Source organism: Piliocolobus tephrosceles, chromosome 4 (genome assembly GCF_002776525.5).
Source record: "Piliocolobus tephrosceles isolate RC106 chromosome 4, ASM277652v3, whole genome shotgun sequence".
In the NCBI taxonomy this organism is placed as follows: domain Eukaryota; kingdom Metazoa; phylum Chordata; class Mammalia; order Primates; family Cercopithecidae; genus Piliocolobus; species Piliocolobus tephrosceles.
The window spans coordinates 59,540,392-59,562,111 of record NC_045437.1 but is presented as its reverse complement, the minus strand read 5'-3'; the positions used below and the strand labels follow the sequence as shown (position 1 = coordinate 59,562,111).

The 21,720-nt window shown below is 37.3% G+C and overlaps 1 protein-coding gene across 5 annotated transcripts in view; it reads right to left on the bottom strand.

The window, feature by feature from the left end:
- PDE4D (phosphodiesterase 4D) overlaps positions 1-21,720 on the bottom strand; it is a 1,617,209-nt gene that overhangs the window by 818,435 nt on the left and 777,054 nt on the right. The window contains exon 1 of one of the 5 annotated variants that reach the window (XM_026456098.1): positions 6,079-6,679. The exons of the other annotated variants lie outside the window; for them this stretch is intronic. Within the exon in view, the coding sequence (XP_026311883.1) occupies positions 6,079-6,341 (263 nt within the window). The 5' untranslated portion in view covers positions 6,342-6,679. Of the gene's footprint in view, positions 1-6,078; positions 6,680-21,720 lie in introns of those variants that run through there. 5 annotated transcript variants of the gene reach the window in all.

Here is a 21,720-nt window from a genome sequence, read left to right as displayed (position 1 = left end):
CTGAGGCTGTTTTATAGTTAACTTTTGTATATAAGTAGGAGGTGTACTCTTTAAAATAATAATAAATTACATAAATAAACCAGCAGTATAGTTATTATTAAGTGTAATGCATAACTATATATGCTATACCTTTATAGGACTGACAGCTTGGTAGGTTTGTTTACACCAGCATCCCCACAAACACAAGAGTAATGCATTGTACTATGACTTCACTAGGTGACTGGAATTTTTCTGGTCCATTATAATATTATGGGACCACCATCATATATGCAGTCCATCATTGACTGAAATGCTATTACATGTGTGTACTGTTGAGCAGTTTAAAAAAATGATCCAGGTATATATATGTGCATGTATATGTAAGTATATAGGTATATGTGTGTGTGTGTGTGTATAGAGGTATACATGTATATATAGATATATATGTATATAGGTACATATATGTGTATATATACACACAAATACACACATAAGTATACAAATACACATATTATATATATATATATATAAATAAAATACAGCTCAATTGCTATACTATGTACTAAAAAAGAGCTAGCTGCTCAAGGATCTATATATAAAGTATATATTGCTTGCTCTTTCTCATTTTATAGTATGGCGTATTATGGCAGATATATATACATGTATCATCTCTCTATATATAAAATGGTAAACACACCAACAGGACACATACATATGAAGTTAAAAGATAATGACATTCAAGGAAGAATACACTGACTTCAGGATCCCCTGGGAAGGAAGAAGAATAGGATGGGTGATAGCTTTAGACGGTATCTGTAACATTTTATTCTTAAAAAAATAAAAGAACTGATGCAAATGATAAAATTTTGGCATTTTAAAAATCTGGGTCGTGGATATATAGATGTGTATTATAAAAATACGAAAAAATTATAACAAGTGATTACAATACAAGTTACTTTTTAAAAGAATATGTGAAGATAACAGGTTTTATGATTTAAATATGGCTAAACAGCAACTTTTAAGTTCCCAAAGACTGAAAACCAGCATTTCTACCTTGTTCTTCTAAAACTTTATTTAGGTCTAACACCCCAAAACTGTTCTTAAAATTAAATGAGGAGAAAAGTCTGAAGAATATGAGGAACTTCCTGATTTCAATTTTCCTGAAACAAACTAGTACTGGAAGTTAAGTTTTCTTCACCAGAGATTCCACTGACTTTGTAGTTCCTGCTGATGACAGAGGGACTCCCCTACCAGATGAAGTCTGAGTCATGTCTATAATCACTAGAACTACAAAGTATTATATATTAAGTAAAAGCAGTCAAACAGATTAGTGAAAAGCAGAGACACAAGAGAGTTCTAATCCTAACAGATAGTGCCAGACCAAAACCAGTGCTCAACACATACTAGCTAGTGATAAAACTATTACTAATAAGCATTAAGAGTATCAGAGACAAGAGGTGCAACCGAAATCTGTTCCTTGAAAGAAGGAACAGATTACTTCCAGTTGGGAGAACTGCAGAAACCTTTTAGGAAAAGCGGGAATTTGAAAGATGTATTTTTGCAGCGGGCAGAGAAGAGACACCAAACCCCACAGTTCTGCCTCAGCAGTATCTCTCCTTTCTGCCTTCTCCTTTCCTACAGTAATAAAAGTGACATACACTCATTTCTTTCAACTCTTGTCTCTTCACATATATTCCCTTCACTTCACTCCAATTCATCCACAAATGACTGACAGAAATTTAAACATGATCCTAAAGGTTTATGCAGAACAAGGCTGGAATAATGGGCACAGAGTGCATAATTTAAAAAAAAATACTAACTTATAATGATACCCACTAAGGGTCCAGCCCTGTGCAACCACTTTAATTTATACATAATTGCATTTAATTAAACCACAACCCCCAATAGATACTATCCCCAGAAAACTGAGTAGCAGGTAAACTGAAGCACACATTAAGTAACTTGACCAAAGTCACACAACTACTAAATGCAAAGTAAGAATTTAAGTTTAGTCTCTTTTCTAACTGCTTTAGTGCTCTCTGAGTGACACAACACCTAGAGTATTGTGTCAACTCAGTAGCTATTCTTTAAATGGATCATGAAAACCCAAGTGAAGTCTAGATAAAAACTACCAGGATTAATCTGGTAAATATAAAATATAGCATATAGAAATGAAACAACAGGATGTTTACTTAGGAAAAGAGAAGTTCTTTTTTTTTGAGACAGAGTCTCACTGTCACCCAGGCTGCAGTGCAGTGGCACAATCATGGGTCACTGCAACCTCCGCCTCCTAAGTTCAAGTGATTCTTGTGCCTCAGCCTCCTGTGGAGCTGGGATTACAGGCACGCATCACCATGCCTGGCTAATTTTTTGTATTTTTAGTAGAGATGGAGTTTCACCATGTTGCCTAGGCTGGTCTCGAACTCCTGAGCTCAGGGACTCCACCCTCCCAAAGTGCTAGGATTATAGGCATAAGCCACCATGCCTGGCCCAAGAGAAGTCTTTTTTTTTTTTTTTTTTTTTTTTTTTTTGAGATGGAGTCTCGCGCTCTCTCCCAGTCTGGAGTGCAGTGCAGTGGAGTGACCTCGGCTCACTGCAAGCCCCCGCCTCTCAGGTTCACACCATTCTCCTGCCTCAGTCTCCCAAGTAGCTGGGAATACAGGCGCCTGCCACCACACCCGGCTAAGTTTTTGTATTTTTAGTAGAGATGGGGTTTCACCATGTTAGCCAGGATGGTCTCCATCTCCTGACCTCGTAATCCACCCACCTTGGCCTCCCAAAGTGCTAAGATTACAGGCATGAGCCACCGTGCCCGGCCGAGAAGTCTTTTTTAAGAGCATGAGAACACTAAAATACTGATTAATGAATTTGTTTAGCAGACATTTATTAAGCATCCACCATTGACCAGCCATCATGCCAAGCATAAGTATACTAAGATGAACGAACAGGCCCTGGTTCTCTGGTGGGTTACTCCAAGCCACTTGCCTTAAGGGCTTCATAATGGAAGGGAGCAAAAATTCAAGCTGTAGGATTCCCAAAGCAGACCTTGGATCCATGGATGATAGTTACAGGGAAGAAGACCTCAACTGTTTAGAAGCAAGGTCTTTTCAATCAACAGCGCTGTCAAACAACAGAAGTACTTCTGTATAATCTTCATCAAGGAGGTTTGACAAAAGGTTCAAGGACTTGTTATTACAGATGTTATTTTACGAATTCAACTATGGCATACAGGGTAAATCAGATAGCCCTTAACATACTATATAACCAAGATAGGTTAGCCACCAGCACTATTTTACCTTATGCCTTGGAACAGAGCTATGTTTCCCAGCCTCCTTTGCAGTTAGATGTGGCCATAGAACTGAGTTCTAGCTAGAAGAAAACGAGTGTAAGTGACATGTACACTTCTAGGCCTGCCTCATAAAAGCTCTCACATGCCATCCTCTTTCATAGTCTTTCTCCTGATTCATCTGAGCCTGGCAACCTTGGGAATCACATGTTGCAAATAATGGAACCACAGGATGGTAGAATTCCAGGTCCCTGAGGCACCTAGTGGCTAGGGCAGGCTGCCTCTCCGCAAAAAGCAGAAGCAAGAAATAAAAATTCACTGTGTCAATCCAATTAGATTTGGAGAATATTCTGTAGAACAGCAAGATTATCTTAGCTAAAACAGATGCCTTCCAATATTATTGATTTATTCTACCGTGGTATAAATTATTGGAAATCAACAAATGGTTCTTGCTCAACTTTCTAATAATTAGGTACAGAATAAACATGTTAGACTCAGTAGGCATTAAATGTATGCATAGCCAATGCAGGGGAATACTGGGAGCAGGAAACCAATACTGTGAGGCAGAACACTGTTGTAGCAACAAATTAGATACAAATATATTTATATTTATGTCAGGACAATTTGAAACATATTTTCAAAATTCTCCATAGTGCTTAGTACAAACTGTGGAAGCAAAAATAAGATTTTTTTGTCAAAAGATGCCTGTGGATATTATGAATGTCTTGGGGCTCATTCAACCAATATGGGAAACTTGAGATCCTCTTTCCAACTCTCTTGCCTGATGGTTTTAGTCCATAGGGGAAACTGCTTCCGAGTTACTGAAAATCGATACCATGATTTTTATTTCTGGTTTCCATTGCTCTCTTTATGCCTTTCTTACTGGGCTGTGACCTGATACACTAAAATGAAATATTGATAGAAATTGTACTCTTGAAGTTTTTCCAAACAGCACCAGAAAAGGAAGTGCCAGAAATGTCAGAAAAAAGCCTATTTTCATGGGATTTCCTGCCTTCCTTACATCCCGACATGTCTAAATAGTTCAGATAACCTCCAGCTGAACTCTAGGTTGCTCCACTCAGACTGAAATCAAACAGCTGAGTTGAGGGCCACTCATTCAGCAATAGGTGCAATTTAGGAACTGCAGTGATAAAGCAGTGCAACCAAAAGGGACACTGGCCACGGAAATTCTGGTCCTGGCTCCGTAGGAACTCAAGCCAGCTCTCCTACTCTGGCACCCGATGCCTGGCCTTGAGCCAAACTTCTCCTTCAGTGCATCTCCCAGTGTTTATCCATGCCTTTCTTTAATTCACTGCTTGTTGCTCACAATTTTTTTCCAAAAAAAAAAAATAAAATAATAATAATAATAAAATCTTCCTCAAAGAGAATTCATCATTTCCCAATAATTTCTTTAAGACAGAAAAAGTCAATGTTTGTCTCATTCCTCTTATGGCCATTATATCTACCGAACTCAGAAATGCCATCTAAGTGTTAAAATCTTGGGGGACAATAAGAACACTTCCCAATCAGAGATCCAGCTACCTAAAACCAAATTTTTGAGGTTGGACATGTCTTTGGGTGTGACATGCCATTTATTTCCTTTGTCATTGACTTTCATCTATAACATTAATGCATTCCTGAGCACGGTCTTGTCACTAGTTTAGATTTTAATTCCTTTTACTTTTTGCTGCTTTCCTCCTAAAAGCCTTGTTTCTGCTTTTCTTTTGTTTTTTTTTTTTTTTTTTTCCTATTGCTAATATACATACTCTTGGGTTGTTATGACAAAACTGTATAAAAAGTATTTAGTCATATAGTTTCTCAAGTAACACATTCTTTTTTGTTATGCTGTTTTCTTTATCATAATTTATACTCATCAAAATGTAGCTGTAGTGCATAGAAACTACTACTACCTGAAATTATCTAAGTGTGTATCATAGACCCTGGTACTCGGACTCACTGATCAGAGCTTGGAATGGCCTCTGCTTAGGTAGAAATTCCAAATAAGCTCACACGATGGTCTGTTTTAATATTTGGGTTTTTCTCTTTCATTTTTTCTTTTTCAAGAGCAGGAAAAGATCAAGAATCCTCCAGAAAAATACATGGAAGCATATGCGTGAAACAAATTCACCCATTATAAAGAAGATAAAAATATTCACAAAGAAAATAAAAAGATTGGCAAAATATTCTAACAATCCAAATTCAAAGAACACAACAGTACTACCGAGTACCAGCCGGCAACTTTCTGCGTAGAATTCCTAATCCCTTTCTTCGTTCCTTTGGAAAGGCATGTTTAAGATTATAAATACTGTATATCAAAGTCAGGAGTGAGGAAGGGCTTTATGAAGACACACCATTACACACACACTATACGTGTCTCTGTTCAAGTGGGGATCATGCAGAAAAGAGAGTAAATTATGATTTTCCTCCCCTCATTTCTGGTCCTTACTTTCCTCAGCTGTTGGGGAACCTGGTAGGGAAATTAGTTTAAGAAATCAAAGAAACCACCACGTAAGTATGGGAGTAAAACTGCATTCTTATTTGACATCTGGCATCCAATTTTCTTGTAGGAACTTGCAATAGGAATTGAACTTTGAGAACCACCCACCTCAACCACTCCTAGTACCAGTCTCCAGGATTCTTGCCCTGACTTGGACATTTGTGGGATTTATGGTTAAGGGAGATTATTTGGCGAGAAATCCCAGGTGAGGAATGATGATGGTCCTCCCTCCCTACCCCCAAAATTAAAGGCGCGAGGAGCTGGAATCTCCGAAGGGAAACGGCCACCATTTCTGCGTGGTCTGCGCAAACCTTACCATGTATGTGCCACCGTGAAACGCCGCTGTTTGGGGATGTTGCTGCTGAGAAGCATTCTGCGCAGGAGCCTGGGGGAATTTCTCGGAGAGATCACTGGAGAGAGCTTGGGAGAAACCGATTTCCTCGCTGTCTTGGACTTCTCGTGCTGCAACAGGTTTTCTCGCAAGGATTTCACAAGGTCCTCGTTCAGCCACGGGTTTGGACAATGCGGATTATCCACTTCAGGTACTGTTAAAGTGTCCGGGCTTGTCTGTTGAGCCATTTTCCTGGTCAACTTTGTACAGTTGGCAAGAATCCAGGGCAACGTGGTTCCCTTGCTCACGGTCCGGGAAATGTCCAGGGAAGCAGGTCGGAGCCTGCTGCTGTTAGTGCATTCAGTCGCCTGCCTCAGTCTCTCTGTAGAGCTGGGGCTGGGTGCAGAGGAGGCGAGCGCACTCCTCCGCGGAAGCGTATTAAACGTCACCCCTCCTCTCCCAAGCCCCTGCCAAAGATCACTGACAAGCTCGCATAGCAAATGAACATGGAGGGAAAGCACCGCGCTCGCACAGCTTTGTCCGAGCTACAAAGCAGCCTGTTAAACTATTGGAACTAATGCGCCGCAGCTGCTCGAGTGACTTCTGCTGCTTATGTACATAAAAAGTCCTGGGGGGAGGGCTTAACCATCAGATGCCTGCTGCTGGGTTGTTTGGCTGTCTTTCCATTTGCTTATTCCTGAATCCAAAGGAAAGAAAAACTTTGAACTTGACCTTCCTCTCCCGCAGGGCTATTTATCTCCCTACAGTCCACGTTCATAAAAGAAAATTGCCAATCCTTTGTTTTTTTCTCTCTCTCTTTTTAATGAGGGAAGAATAAACAAGCACTAGCTACACAAGAAGTGCTTCCCTGCTTACTAAGCTCAATCTGATGAACCACATAAAACAAATCCCATGAGAATAAAATTTGCTTTTTCTCCCTCTGTCTAGTTAGAACCCAAACAAACAAAAGGTTTCAAAATACTACACATTGGAACGCTTTACAGGTTGCAGTTGTGTTCTACAACCTTATTAATTACGGCCCTTGCAAAGAACCAACACTATTTAAACCCACAAATGATATATGTTCTCTCTTTGCATTTAAACTAATGCCCCTCCAGAAGGACAGACTGTCTTCATAAGAGTAGTTAAAAATGATTTTAAAGTTTCAATTACTATTTGTGATATATACAATTTTATGTATTCAAGTATAAGAGGGTGGAATACATCTAGCTTTTCGTGATTTCCTTTACTGCCTTTTAATGTAAGATTTTTATGTGTGATGAATAGAGCTTCAACAAATTTACTCAGAGCTTAAAAGAAATTATTTTGCAATTGGAAAAAAAGTAAAAATGTTGTAACAAGAAAGTATGAGGTAAAGCCTGTTAAATATCATTTATGTGTACACTAGAAGTGCAGACATTAAACAGCTTTGGAAAGAAACTCAAACCTTTGCATAGGGAAGTTCCCAGTAGCTTAGTGATGCTACAGACCATGTGGGATTGAAATAGAATCACATTTCTCAGGGTCTAAGAATATTTTATGTTTTTTTAAAAACACAATAACTGGCCGGGCGCGGTGGCTCAAGCCTAAAAAAAAAAAAAAAAAAAAAAATGGAGACTAGAATGATTCTTTTTGTTTCCTATGATTACTATTAGGTCAATTTTTAAAAGTTTCTCCTGTCACCCTGCCCCCTGGTTGCTCCACTGTAAGTTTCAATTAAGTGTTTACAGAAAAACGTACTCTGAGGTTCTACTCACAGAAGCACAGGGTCAACCACTTGGTCCATCTTTCCCGTTAGTGTGCTCACAACAATTCAATGACACATATGTGCTATGACTTCATCAAAAAACGTTAGACAAATATTTGAATTTGAAGAATCAGGGTATGATTATTCTTATTCTCATAATTTTTACCAATATAAAAGTTCTCATCACTTTGCATTATTAAGTGGCAAAATATGTGTGTGCGTATGTGTGTGTATTATCTGTATATATATACTATATTTCTATAAAGTGGGCTGACAATGGCCTTAGAAGTTGTGCAAAACAGGTGTGCAATGCTTGCCCTCAAGGAGCTTGTAACTTAACAGAAACGATTGGATAATACTTAGAAAAAGATACCAGAACAACTGGAAAGTGAAATAATCAGATATAGGAAAGTACAATGAAAATGAAATGTGTATGTGATGAGGAAACTCTGGGTAAAGTAAAGCTTAAGAAGGGAAGGTTCAGAAATTGATGGAAAGAAAGAAAAGAAAAAAGTGCACTTTAGGAGGAAAAACTAGAATGTACAATCACAATTAAAAATGCATTTGTGCATGTTTTTAGTTTTGTGGAAAACAAAACAACAACAACAAAATTAAAGGCTCAACAGTCTGTAGATACAAAGCCTGTTCAGGTTCAAAGAAATAAAAAATTCAGTTGATGGGATGAGTGAGAAAAACTAATATGTATTAAACTGAAATGGCAAAAAAATAAAAATAAAAAATTGTTTTAGGAAACATCTCCAGTTTCTGAAGACTCAGTTCCACTCAACAAACATTTGTGGGCATTTATTTTTTGTCAGGTACTATAATGGGTGCTCTAGGGTATTTAAAGATTAGCTTGGCCAGGTGTGGTGGCTCACACCTGTAATCCCATCACTTTAGGAGGTCAAGGCAGGAAGATCACCTGAGCTCAGGAATTCAAGAGTAGCCTGGGTAACATAGCGAGACCCCATCTCTATAAAACATTAAAAAATAGCTGAGTGTGGTGGCATGCGTCTGTAGGCCCAGTGCTACTCAGAAGGCTGAGGTGGGAGGATTGCTTAAGCCTGGGAAGTTGAGGCAGCAGTGAGCCATGATCATGCCAGTGCACTCAAGATTGGGTGACAGAGTGAGACCCAGCCTCTAAATAAATAAGTAAATAAATAAATAAATAGATACGCTTGATACTATATCTCTATATCTGCCCTCGGGGAGCTTATAGTCTAATAGGATAAATGACAAGTGCAAAATGATTGACATGGAAACGTGTAGCCCAAGTATCCAGATGAGATCCTGGAGGCTGGAGATATTTAAATGTCTGGCTCTAAGTAGAGAAAAGTGACTCTAGTGACCGAGTAAAGGAAGAGATGATTCTAAGAATGATATGGTCAATAATTGGGAAATTCATTGAGTTCAAGGGATCCTGGGTTCTAGTTCTCACTTTCAGCGACCTTGTAGAAAAACTTAGGAAGAGTAAACTACTTACATGCTGATCTTCTCATAAATAGTATGCCATGTAGAATGTTCAGAGAGTTTGGGCACTTTGTTAATGATCACAATTAAGCTAAATAGTAGATATAACAATATTCTATTCAAAATGCACTGATCATTATGGTTAAACATGGACAAAAGCATTCTGCAGATCTCCCATTGCTTTGGTGTATGTTAAAGGATTTCAGTGTATTTGGTTGGTGCAAAAGTAATTATGGTTTTTGCCATTAAAAGTAATGAAGCAGGATTAGGAGTTTCTTTACAGGTCCCCATATCCATTACTGTTATTGATTCAATTTTCTAACACTTCCCATTACCCTCCTGAATCTGCCAAATGATATATGATATGCATTCTGCTTTTTAAAAATACAAAATTAATTTTGTTTTGAGAATTCTTGGCCAGTCCTTGAAATAACTTGAAAAAGCCTGCAGTGTTTCAAAGTCATGCTTGAAAATCGCTGCCTTAGGAAACACAAATTGTAAGGTTCCGAAGATAACCAAAGGTGGGTGAGGTTTGGACAGACTGGAAACTTTTTCTTATGTTAAGGCAGAGGGTCAGAGGGCTTTCTTCCAACAGGAGCACTCCACAGCTTGGGTTTTTCACAAAATCTCTTTAAAATGAGCTGTCAGGAACTTGCCTGAAAAACACTGTACTGTAAGTGACAGCCAAATAAGGCCTCAGGTTTTAACAAGTGGAAATTTGAAAGTGGGTGAAATGTTTTGATAAAGTCACCCACACCTAGAAAAACAGATAACATCTCTTAACTTCATAAAAGTTTTCCTAGACACCTCTTTGTGGATTTTCAATTTGTGGGTTTTTTTTTTTTTGATTATTTGGAATCCTTGAAAATGTTTTGTCTCATTAATCATTTGTAGGTGGTAACAAAGAAGATGAGATTTGCACAGGTTCTGGGACAAAAAGTGTGCTTTTGTCTAGGTAAGAATAAGCAAGGCTGGATTTCCCACAATGGAAAGGGAGCAATGATGTGGCTCATTCAAAAGAATGGAAGAAATGATTTATACTCAGCTATGGAAACATTGTATGCTTCTCCAAACCGTGTTCTAATTCGATAAAGAAGGGTTAAAAGGAGATTGCTTTCAAATTGCCCATAAGATATGGTCCATGGAAATGACTTGGTAGTGGGAGAGGTTATATTGTCTACTGGATAAAAAGATATGGGTTAATTTTAGAAATGAAAGGTTTATTTTGAATCCCAGAAGTACTACTTACTAGTTGTGTTACTTTACTTTTCAGTGGCTCAGTTCCAGATCTGTGAAATAGGACAATAATAATGAGGATGATAATGATAGTAGCTATTGCATAAGAATACTACAAGGATTAAATGTGTTAATCCCCATGATATAAAGTGTTCAGGAGAGTGCCTGGTACAGAATAACCACCCAGTAAATAAAAATCTAACACTATGTGATACAAGGAACTTATAGAAATTCACGCTTAGTAGATATCAATTATGTACCAGGAACTTTGCATTTTATTTCCCTTAATCCTTGAAATCACACTTAGGGTGTTGTTTTTGCACTGTGATTTTAGAGACGAGGGCATAAGGAGGTTAAATAACTTGCCAAAGGTCATGGAGTTTACCAGTGGCATAAATGGGATTTAAATCTGTGTCTATGAGGTGCCAGAGCTTCTATTTTGACTCTACATTATACAAACCCAAAAGGAAAGCAGATCGAGTATTTAAAATTGATTATGGTTATTTCTATGGAAAACAGTAGACACCTGAGTCCCCTGAGTTCTTGATCTAGTTAACACTAAATTTTGCCCTTGGCTACTTTCAGAATATACACCGTGTCGACCTGTAAAGCCTGCCAATTCATGAAGTTCTTTCCGAGGCATGGTATTCATTCAAGTAAGGGCAGCTGAAGGTGGAATTCCTGAGATGTTTTTTGTTTTTATGTTTTTTTCTCATCTATGTACCTGTCCTCTTTTGATATGAAGAAATTTTAATTAAACTCCATGATAGTTTTCCACTTAGCCACAAAATATATTCTAAAATTATTTCATCTTAATTTTTTATCATATTTTCATTATAAATTTTGATGATAAAATTATATCATCCCCTTATCTAAAAGTACATCTGAACTATAGAACATGGTTTTTCAAATTATCATCATAATGCTCATTATCATCATCATTGACCTTTTATTAGGTACTGGGCTAGCAGGCAGAGATTTCCAAAAAAGTAAAATATCTACTTTAGAAGGGAATATAAACAAAACTCTCCCAAAAAAGAAAACAAATACTAAGAAGCAAAATAATATTAGAAACAATTGGTGCCTCCTGGGTTAAAAGTAGTGACCAATAATTTATCTAGACAGAGAATAACTCAAAAACAAGGCAGAGCTTGAATTAAGTCTTGAAAGAAGGTATATATGGAAGACTAATGATAGGTTTGGAAAGATCGGTAGTTTAGAGGATGTAAGATGCTTTGGATTTTTAGACTTTTTTACTATGGAAAAATCAGTAAAATTTACATGGTAGGTGGGTAAACAATATATGAAGAGACTTAAATACGTTTAACCTGGTTTCAATATGTTCTATAATTTGCAAGAGGAGGATTCTAAAGATCTTATTTTAATATTTCCTATTCAATATGAATTTGTGTAGAAATGGAAAGAAAGTGAGTAATAAAGCAAGAATTAGAAGAATTTGTTTATTGGCTGTATATAAGCTTGTAAGTCAATAGAGAAGTCAAAAATTGATCGGGTATTTCTTATACATTCCACCCAATTAAACATCAAAAGCCAGTAAACAGTTTTTTAAAAGAGTATCTAGATTTCATTGAAAAAAACAGCTATATATCTTGATTTACATGAGAGGTATATTTTGAGCATATGATGTGCTCTTCTAAGATCAATTCATTTTAATAAAAGGATCAAATCTAGTTACATGGGTTTTTTTCCTAGATTAAAACTAATGTTAGAGTGATCTCTGCTGAAATAGTAAGTCATTATTTCACTTGAAAGGAAAGTTAACATTTTATAGGACACAACTTACAAGAGCAAATTTTTTTCTTTTTTCCTTTTTTTCTTTTTTTGAGACAGAGTCTGGCTTTGTTGTCTAGGTTGGAGTGCAGTGGTGCAATCTCAGCTCACCGCAACCTCCACCTTCTGGGTTCAAGCGATTCTCCTGCCTCAGCCTCTCAAGTAGCGAGTAGCTAGGATTACAGGCATCCACCACCACGCCAGGCTAATTTTCATGTTTTTAGTAGAGACAGGGTTCACCACATTGGCCAGGCTTGTTTCAAACTCCTGACCTTAACTGATCCTCCCGCCTTGGCCTCCCAAAGTGCTGGGATTACAGGTGTGAGTCACTGTGCCTCGCTTATACCAGCAATTTTAACACAGCATGTTTATTGTATTTCGGAGAAAAGTTGCAATACAACTTACGTAAGAACCTTCCCTTTCCTCGTGATATCCTCATGCTAAAAATTCTAATAATGAACGGAAATTACTTCTAATTATTTTGCTAAAAGGAAACCCCAGAATTCCCTCTCTAAATATTACTCTAACTTCAAAAAAGAAAATAAGTTTTGATGGCCACTAAATGTTTAACATATTATAATACCCTATATTTCTGGGTTTTATTTCAGTGGGAGGAATAACCAAGCATTTTTGTCTACAACTTGTCAACAACAACAAAAAATCCCACACCTCACCATATCTATACTAGATCATCCCTTAGCCTATCAAATTACTGAGAAAAAAATCACTAGATGTAAGTGCAAAACACTAGTGCACTAAGCATAAGCACTTTGCATTATTACGTGATTTGATCATTACAATCCTTCTAACAAGGTGGTTACTATTACCCACATTTTAAATTTGAGAAAACTGACATACAAAAAACAATTAAATAACTTCCTCAAAGTCATCCACACCAAATGATCTCTAATCCTCAAGGTCATAACCAAAAGATTTCCAAACTCCCCAAAATCGTTCATTGTATTACAAACATCAGACATTTAGTGCCCAAAAGATCTCGGGTGGAACTTCAGAGTCCTTGTGCATGATGAAAGTTGACAAGAAGAAACAAATATGTGTTGTCTTTGTCCACGTAACAGACACGATAAAGAACAAAATCCAACATGTATCCTAAATTCAGAGGAATATAGCACAATAGTGATGTATTCAAAACTCACCACCAAGGAATACATTTCCTTATCTTTCTCTTTCATTCGCTGTACCCACCCCCGACCAGCCCCCAAGAAAGGATTTTTTTAGAGTCTTTCTCAAATTAGTATAATATAACTGGATCACTTCCCTCTGATCCCCATACATAACATGTTTCAGTCATTCTGTTTTTTGAATATGGTTTCTATGAGACAGTGTATTTTCTGAACATGTCTATAATTCACAGAATTTTAATTATAGTTGGACATTTTTTCTAAAGTTAAACATATCTAAACAATGATTTCTCATGAGCAAATCATATTTTCAGAAATAACATTTTTCATACCTAACTATAAGGAATCTTCTGAAACCTAGATGTTTCTGTGGGATGCTTTACAGAAGGCATTATAGAAACCAGAGTTGTATTCCCCATTTTATAATAAGTTAGTGAAGTCACGTTGAACAAGTTCATTACACTTCTCTGGAACTCACTTTCCCAGTATAAAGTCATATAAGTTTACTAAGGTCTAATAACTTTAAAAAAATCTTATCCTAATTGAATTGGGAGTTTCCGTTGTCATTTAAGAAAAACAAATATCAAGTGCATCCTGAGTCAATATAGTCTCTTCCACTTGCATGTGGTGTTATTATATACCACAAATGCTTTTAGAAGAAAAATGGAAAACAAGATATTCAATATTTAGGAAATTGAAGATGGAAAACAAGAGAGTGCTGCAATAAGTAGGTGCCTTGCTGATGGTTTTATGGCTCTGAAACTTGGGAAACTTTTTTCCCTAACTAGGTAAAAAATGTGTTGATATCTGAGTCACAGTTTGGGAGACAGAGTGGGAGAGCAATGCCTAAGTTAATTTAGTATTTGAAATCAAAGCGTTGTTTTACTTCTAAAATAGTGAAACTACACAGATAGGTATATTCACTGTTATATAATAAATCAGATTTTCTAAAACATCAGGGCTTAAGTTACCTTTTAGACAATTTCAGAGGAACCTCTCCACTCACATTTCACAAAGCATATCTCACCAAAGATGAATTTTGCCTAATTTTAATGAATGTTTCATGAGAAAAAAAAAAAGCATTTTGTGATTTAAAAAATATACGGAGCTGGGTTGAATACAACTAAATGGGTTTCCTCAGAGTAAGATCTCTCCGTCTTTTAATATGTTAATGTGATTTGTGAATGCAGACTTGCCTGGCTCAAAATCCACCTGCATCCTCCAGCATGTCCAGAGATTAATGTTTCCAGGAACCCTTAACTCGACTTTCCACAAACATCTTTTGAACAGAGCTGATAGATAATGCAAACCTTCCTGATTTTCTGGTGTGCGTTCTTTTTTCCTTTTGTTGAACTGCAGCCAAACGGAATGCTTCCAGCAGAATGATAACTTAGTTCAGGTATTGGCTGCCCTGGTAATAGCCTCCATTAGAATCAGGTTATTGTTATGGTCCCGCTCTCAGGCTAATTTCACCCTCCTCTGCAATTGGTGTATCTCCAAATGTAAAAGACATAACCGTAGCAAAGACTATGAGAGGGATGGGACCATGAGTCTAAATGACAGCATTTTGGACAGCAGCCTGTTGGGAGGCTGTGGACAAACTAACGGGACAGAAATATATTAGACTAGATGGCACTGTTGGTGAGAAGATGCATAAAGGCAACTGAAGGCCAGACAGATGCTCTTCAAACGCTGATGGACCTACAAATCACCTGGAGACTATGCTAACATAAAGATTCTGATTCAGTGCATCTGGGGTGAGGCTCGAGATCCTGCCGTTCCAAAGCTCCCATGGGATGCTATTGCCGGTCCATAGATTGCTCCATGTGTATCTTGGCCTTAGAGTATGTAGGGATTGATGGCTAATGAATACAGCAAAAGAAGGCAATTAACTTGGACACAGGTGATTCTATTTCTTTATATTCAGGCATTTGTGTAATGTTTAAATTCACTGCTGATATTTTAATAAATCATACAATTTCTAAAATAACTTTAATTATATAACAATATTACATAATAAAATCATAAACTGTTTTTTTCAAAAGAGCATGTACCCTCTAAAAGATTCCATTCTAGAAGCAAACTTTGCTATATTAAATCCAAACTTTTAAGATGAGACAAAAAAGACTTGGAAGTTGAAATAAACTCTTTTGCAAGTGTGGTGAATATCTATGTCTGTTTATAAATTATAAATTAAAAGTAATAATTACATAATTGAAAGGTAAACTTTAAGACTTATAGACTGTTTCTTGAATGTAATTTATTTAATCATTCTACAAGCATTTAATAAGACATTCTATGTGTTAGGTTCTGTGGGTCTAGTGAAGGCATGGTCTTTGTGTATCTAGGGATACAAGATTCATTCTTTGCTACACTCACAGTCTCCTGGGACTTTCAGTCTAGTCTACTGTGCAGTATGAAACATGAAAAGGACATTTACCATCAAGATTCACTACCACACTATTGACCTATTATCTAAAGAATTAAGAAAGTATGCATCCGCCAACTCAATACAACTAGCCTTATAGTCAATCTATGGATAACTATAAAAGCAGGTATATGCTTTTCTTTCTGGGGCTTCCCAAGAAGTTATTCTGACCTGGAAGTGCTCAAATGGTTGCTAAATTATGAATATCAATTTGAATTTCTTTCTGAAATTATTGTTTTAAGCTCTAGTAAAATACAAATGAAGGTTACACAAATATTATAAAGGTATATATTCTACTTAGGCTAATAGCCACCATTTATATTCTGTAATTATATAAACATTGCATAAGCCAACTAGTAATTATTTAATCAGTCATAAGGGAAATCAACCTACAACAAAGAAATCCTCTTGATATACTCCTGGTGAAAACAATTCAGTCTAAAGAGCAGTTGCCTCATGATTCTTGTACTTTAAATGCTGGGACTATAGTAAGTGTTCAATAGACACTCAACATGGGTAGAAAAGGAACGAGGAAATGATTTTGCACTGTTTGTTTTACTATTTTTTATGATTTTAGATAGTTAACGGGCTAAAAAGATAGGGTGTTCAAATCAATTTACACTGATCTAGCTACTAAAATTCTACATTGTTTTAGAAATCCTTTGGCTAGGCCAGTGCAGTATCTCACGCTTGTAATCCCAGCACTTTGGGAGGCCAAGTTGGGCGAATCACCTGAGGTCAGGAATTTGAGACCAGACTGGCCAACATGACGAAACCCCGTTTCTATTAAAAATACAAAAATTAGCTGGGTGTGGTGGCACATGCTGTAATCCCAGCTACTTGGGAGGCTGAGGCATGAGAATCTCTTGGACCCAGGAAGTGGAGGTTGCAGTGAGCAAAGATTACACCGCTGCACTCCAGCCTGGGCAACAGAGCAAGACTCTGTCTCAGAAAAAAAAAAAAAAAAAACTGTTGCTAGGCATGCTTTTCATTTTAACAATGTATTTGTTTTAAATTAGCTAGATAATATATGATATGTTCTCATTGTAAAAATGTTAAAAGTTCTGCAGAACTCTAAAATTTCTGTAGACCACCATCCCAAAACTCAACCTTCCCCCAGGTAACTCTGTTATCAGTTGTGTTTATTCTTCTAGATCTCCACTCTCTGTCACAGTGGCCACCATCCAAATGTTGCTATTAGAACTTGAAATAAGATTCATAGAATTGAGAAATGAATTTTTTTTATTTGTTTTATTTATGTAAATTTAAATAGCATCATGTGGCTAGTGGCTACTGTAGTGGACAATAAATTCTAGACCTCTGTGATATCATAAATAATTTTATGCCTATAGGATCATATATTACTGTTTTCTGAGGCTTCTTAAAAACATAGTGTTATGTTTAATGATCAATCAGCAATTTATTTTTTCACTCAACAAAGATCTCTCTTGCTATTTTTAACTGTCGCACAGTATTCAAAAGTATGGTTATTTCATTCTTCATTTAGCCATATCCCTACTGGAGGGCATTCAGGTTTCCAGCTGTTGACTATTACAAAGAACACTCTGGCAAAACTCATTGGGAATACATGCCAAGTATTTTTTTTAATAATAGATACTTAGAAGTAGGATTGTTAGGTGATAAGATATCAGCAATTTTAAATTTTAATAGAAACTGGCAAATTGTTCTCCAAAGTAGATTATTTAATTTACACTCCCACCAACAGTCTTTGAGATCCCACGTTTTTTCCTCAAACAGCCTTATGTTGCCATCAATTTCCCTGTACTAGTTGTCAATGCCTTTTTTCCCTCGAGAATACTTTCTATTTCTTAAGCAGAAGAAATTAAGAAGAGCATCAGAGAGCCCGGCGCGGTGGCTCACGCCTGTAATCCAGCACTCTGAGAGGCCAAGGCTGGTGGATCACCTGAGGTGAGGAGTTCAAGATCAGTCTGGCCAACATGGTGAAACCCCGTCTCTACTAAAAATATTTAAAAATTAGCTGGATGTGGTGGCAGGCACCAGTAATCCTAGCTACTCAGGAGGCTAAGGCAGGAGAATTGCCTGAACCCAGGAGGCAGAGATCTCACCACTGCACTCCAGCCTGGAAGACAGAGCAATACTCCGTAGCAAAAAAAAAAAAAAAAAAGCATCAGTGGCTACCGTTAACATTGACAGAAGTGGGAAGATGTATTTCACATTGCTTCTGAGTCAATGTTCAATTTTAGCTCTCTAACAATTTTAATTGATCAAGCATTTCCCAGGAGTCTCTATAATATGATAATGCCTATACATTATAGAAGGCTTTTGAGAAGGAAAAAGCATTAACTTTCTTTTTCGGTAATGTTCTGGCACTACTCAGTAAAATATGTTTTAAATTGCTTTTCCTATCATGAAGATAGATTGTGCTAAGCATGTATTCTTCATGCCTAGTCACTGTTTTACACATCAGTGTAGAATTTGTAATGCCTGGTGAGGACTCTGTCGCTAGTTTGTGTAACTTTTTCCTTGAGCAAAATCAATGGTCTATAGATAAGGGCTGAGCCGTAAACTTAATAAATTCTGGCCTGACAGCAGTGTTGCTGCAGCATCCTTAGATAAGTAGTTTTTTGTGAATGAAAGAATAGGAGTATAGTTTTGACTAAGTCATATTTGTCCTGGAACCTGAGGTGAGCCAACCACTCTCTAGGGCTCAGTTTCCTTATCTAAAAGTGATGGTGAGCCGGGCACGGTGGCTCACGCCTGTAATCCCGACACTTTGGGAGGCCAAGGAGAGTGGATTACCTGAGTTCAAGAGTTCAAGACCAGCCTGAGCAACATGGTGAAACCCTGTCTCTGCTAAAAATACAAAATTAGCCACATGTGGTGGCAGGTGCCTGTAATCCCAGCTACTCGGAAGGCTGAGGCAGGAGAATCGCTTGAACTTGGGAGGCAGAGATTGTGGTGAGCCGAGGTCGCACCACTGCACTCCAGCCTGGGCAACAAGAGTGAACCTCCTTCTCAAAAAAAAAAAAAAAGTGACGGTGACAGAAGAGAAGACCACAAAGGTAATCAAACTAAAGCTGTAACTAAAAAAGGAGTATAATTCCTACATGACTGGTTTATGTAGGAACTATGTCTTACTTAGTGGTTAAGTAAGACAAAAATGAAACAATAAAAATGTATGTTGGAATTTTACTCAAGGAACAAGGCAATTTCTTTGCTGCATCTGGAAAGTCTAGAAGATTGTTTCCTCAAATTTTTTGTGCTATTTACAATTTGGTGGTTGCAGACATGATGCACAACTTTAATAACATTTTCTTAATCAGTTTCTAGACAGTCAACAACATTAAACCAAAACTCAATTCCTGGGCCGGCTGCAGTGGCCCATGCCTGTAATCCCAATACTTTGGGAGGCCAAGGCGGCTGAATCACGAGGTCAGGAGTTCAAGACTGGCCTGGCCAAGATGGTGAACCTCGTCTCTACTAAAATTGCAAATATAAGCCAGGCGTGGTGGTGTATATAATCCCAACCTATAATCCCAGCTACTAGGGAGGCTGAGGCAGAGAATCACTTAAATCCGGGAGGCGGAGATTGCAGTGAGCCAAGATCGGCCACTACACTCTAGTCTGGGCAACAGAGCGAGACTCCATCTCAAAAAAAAAAAAAAAATCAATTCCTGATTTGTGGCATATGCTGATTTCCATGGTATAAATACCTCTACTAAAGCTGATTTTAAGCTACCAACATTGCATCAGCCTATGTGGAGTTGGGTAGAGATGCAAAGTAACATGTCATTTTATATAGTGTTTCCACCATACAGATGCAATAAACAACCTTACAAACATAGATAACAGAATGTAGTAAAACACTTAGAAAGGGATGAGAGTTTTGAGTATGTATTATGTTTTTCAGATAATTTAATTGAAAGTTTATATAATTAAACTTTAAATAATTGATGCATTAACACTTTGCTTAACAAATTTCTGAACATTTAAAAATAGGTGCCTGTGAGTCAGTTCAGACCAACTCTAAAATACTGCTGCTTTTTCACCATATAGACATCCTTGAGTCTGAAAAACCTGTTCCTTTGTGATTTTCTAAGAACTGTATTGTTTTGATTGTTTTTTAGAAGTTTCTTATAGTTTCTAGATGTGAGGTCTTTTCAGATACAAGTATTGCTAATACCTTTCTTAGGCTTAGTACCCACTTTTTAAAAGGGAACTTGACAAATCTGGGATTTTAGTGTAGCACATAAGTGTTCAATAAATGTTTGCTTAAATAATTCCCCATAAAAGATACTGACATGGAGAGATTACATGAGCTGCTGGATACTTAAGCCATATATTACTTTTATATGGAACATTTCAGAGAAGGAAGTCTCTCATTTTGTCTTAATAGCATGTTTCACTATCTCATAGGCCCATAAATAGCCTACTCTAGTGATTACCACTTTTTCTAGAGTTGCAAGACCAGGAAGATCAGAATCACAGACTTTTGGAATTGTAAAGGAATTTAAAGGACTAATGGTCCTGTCTACCTTACTAGTATACATTACATATAATACTCAGCAGCATCCTTTCTGTCAAAGTAATACAATGTATTCATTCATTTAAGAAATAGTAAATGATAAGCAATTTTGCTGTAACAACTCATGAGAATTTTATGACTGTATTTGGAGACTTGTGGGAGTAAAGACCAGGGATGAAAGACAAGGAAATGTAAATCCAATTTATGTAATAGAATATGATGACCCAACATCTCCTTTTTGCTCTGTGGGTTTCTATTGGCGCCCCTTCACCCACGCTTTGGACTTTACCATTTCCTTCTCTTCCTCCGTCCACTTCCCTTTGCATACTGGCCCCTTCCAAACTATGTTAGTATGGATGTGTTAATATAGTACTCCATCCAATGGACTATAACTCATATTAACCAGGAGATTCTAGAAACAATGTCTGAACACATCACAGAAACTAAAATGAGGAGAAGCTCAGACATTAGCAGAAGGCCTGGTTTTGGTATTCCTCCATCTACAGCTGTACAGCTGCATTCTTAACCTTGGCTGCCTATTAGAATCACCTGGAGAATTTTATAAATTTCAGTGCCTAGGCCACACCACCCCAGACCAGATAAATAAGAATCTCTCAGGCTGTGACCCAGGCACATGGGAATCAATGATTCCCATGTGTAGTCAAGATTGGGAGCCATCCCACGTTGAGGAATATTGATATAAACCAGCATTCACATCTATAAATTAAGGTCATTTATTTTACACAGTCCTGAATAAAAATGAGCATCTGTCTTCCGCTACTGTGAGGAAGCACAGTCCCTTAAAGTAATGGTAGGTAATACTTCTTTCCTTCTCTGGGATACGTAATCTTGGCTCTTCTCTAATGCTTTCACTCTCTTAAACTTCCTTTCTCAGGCTCCTGTACCAATCTTCAATTCAGTTGGGGTATCCTTAGTCTAAAACATTCATTTTATTTGAAAGGAAAAATATCAGTTTCTAACTAAATTGGAGTAAGATTCAGTTCAGATGTGTTTATTTACAAAACATAAGTTGGTATTTATCTGTGTTTAATTGATTCTGGAAGCAGTTAAAAAGTTATCCTTAACATTCCATGTAAAGAACCAGGCAACTTGGCCAGGCATGGTGGCTCACACCTGTAACCCCAGCACTTTGGGAGGCCAAGGCAGGTGAATTGGTTGAGATCAGGAGTTCAAGACCAGCCTGGGCAACATGGTGAAACCCTATCTCTACAAAAAATTAGTGGGTGTGGTGGTGTGCACCTGTGGTCCCAGCTACTTGGGAAGCTGAGGTGGGAGGATGGCTTCA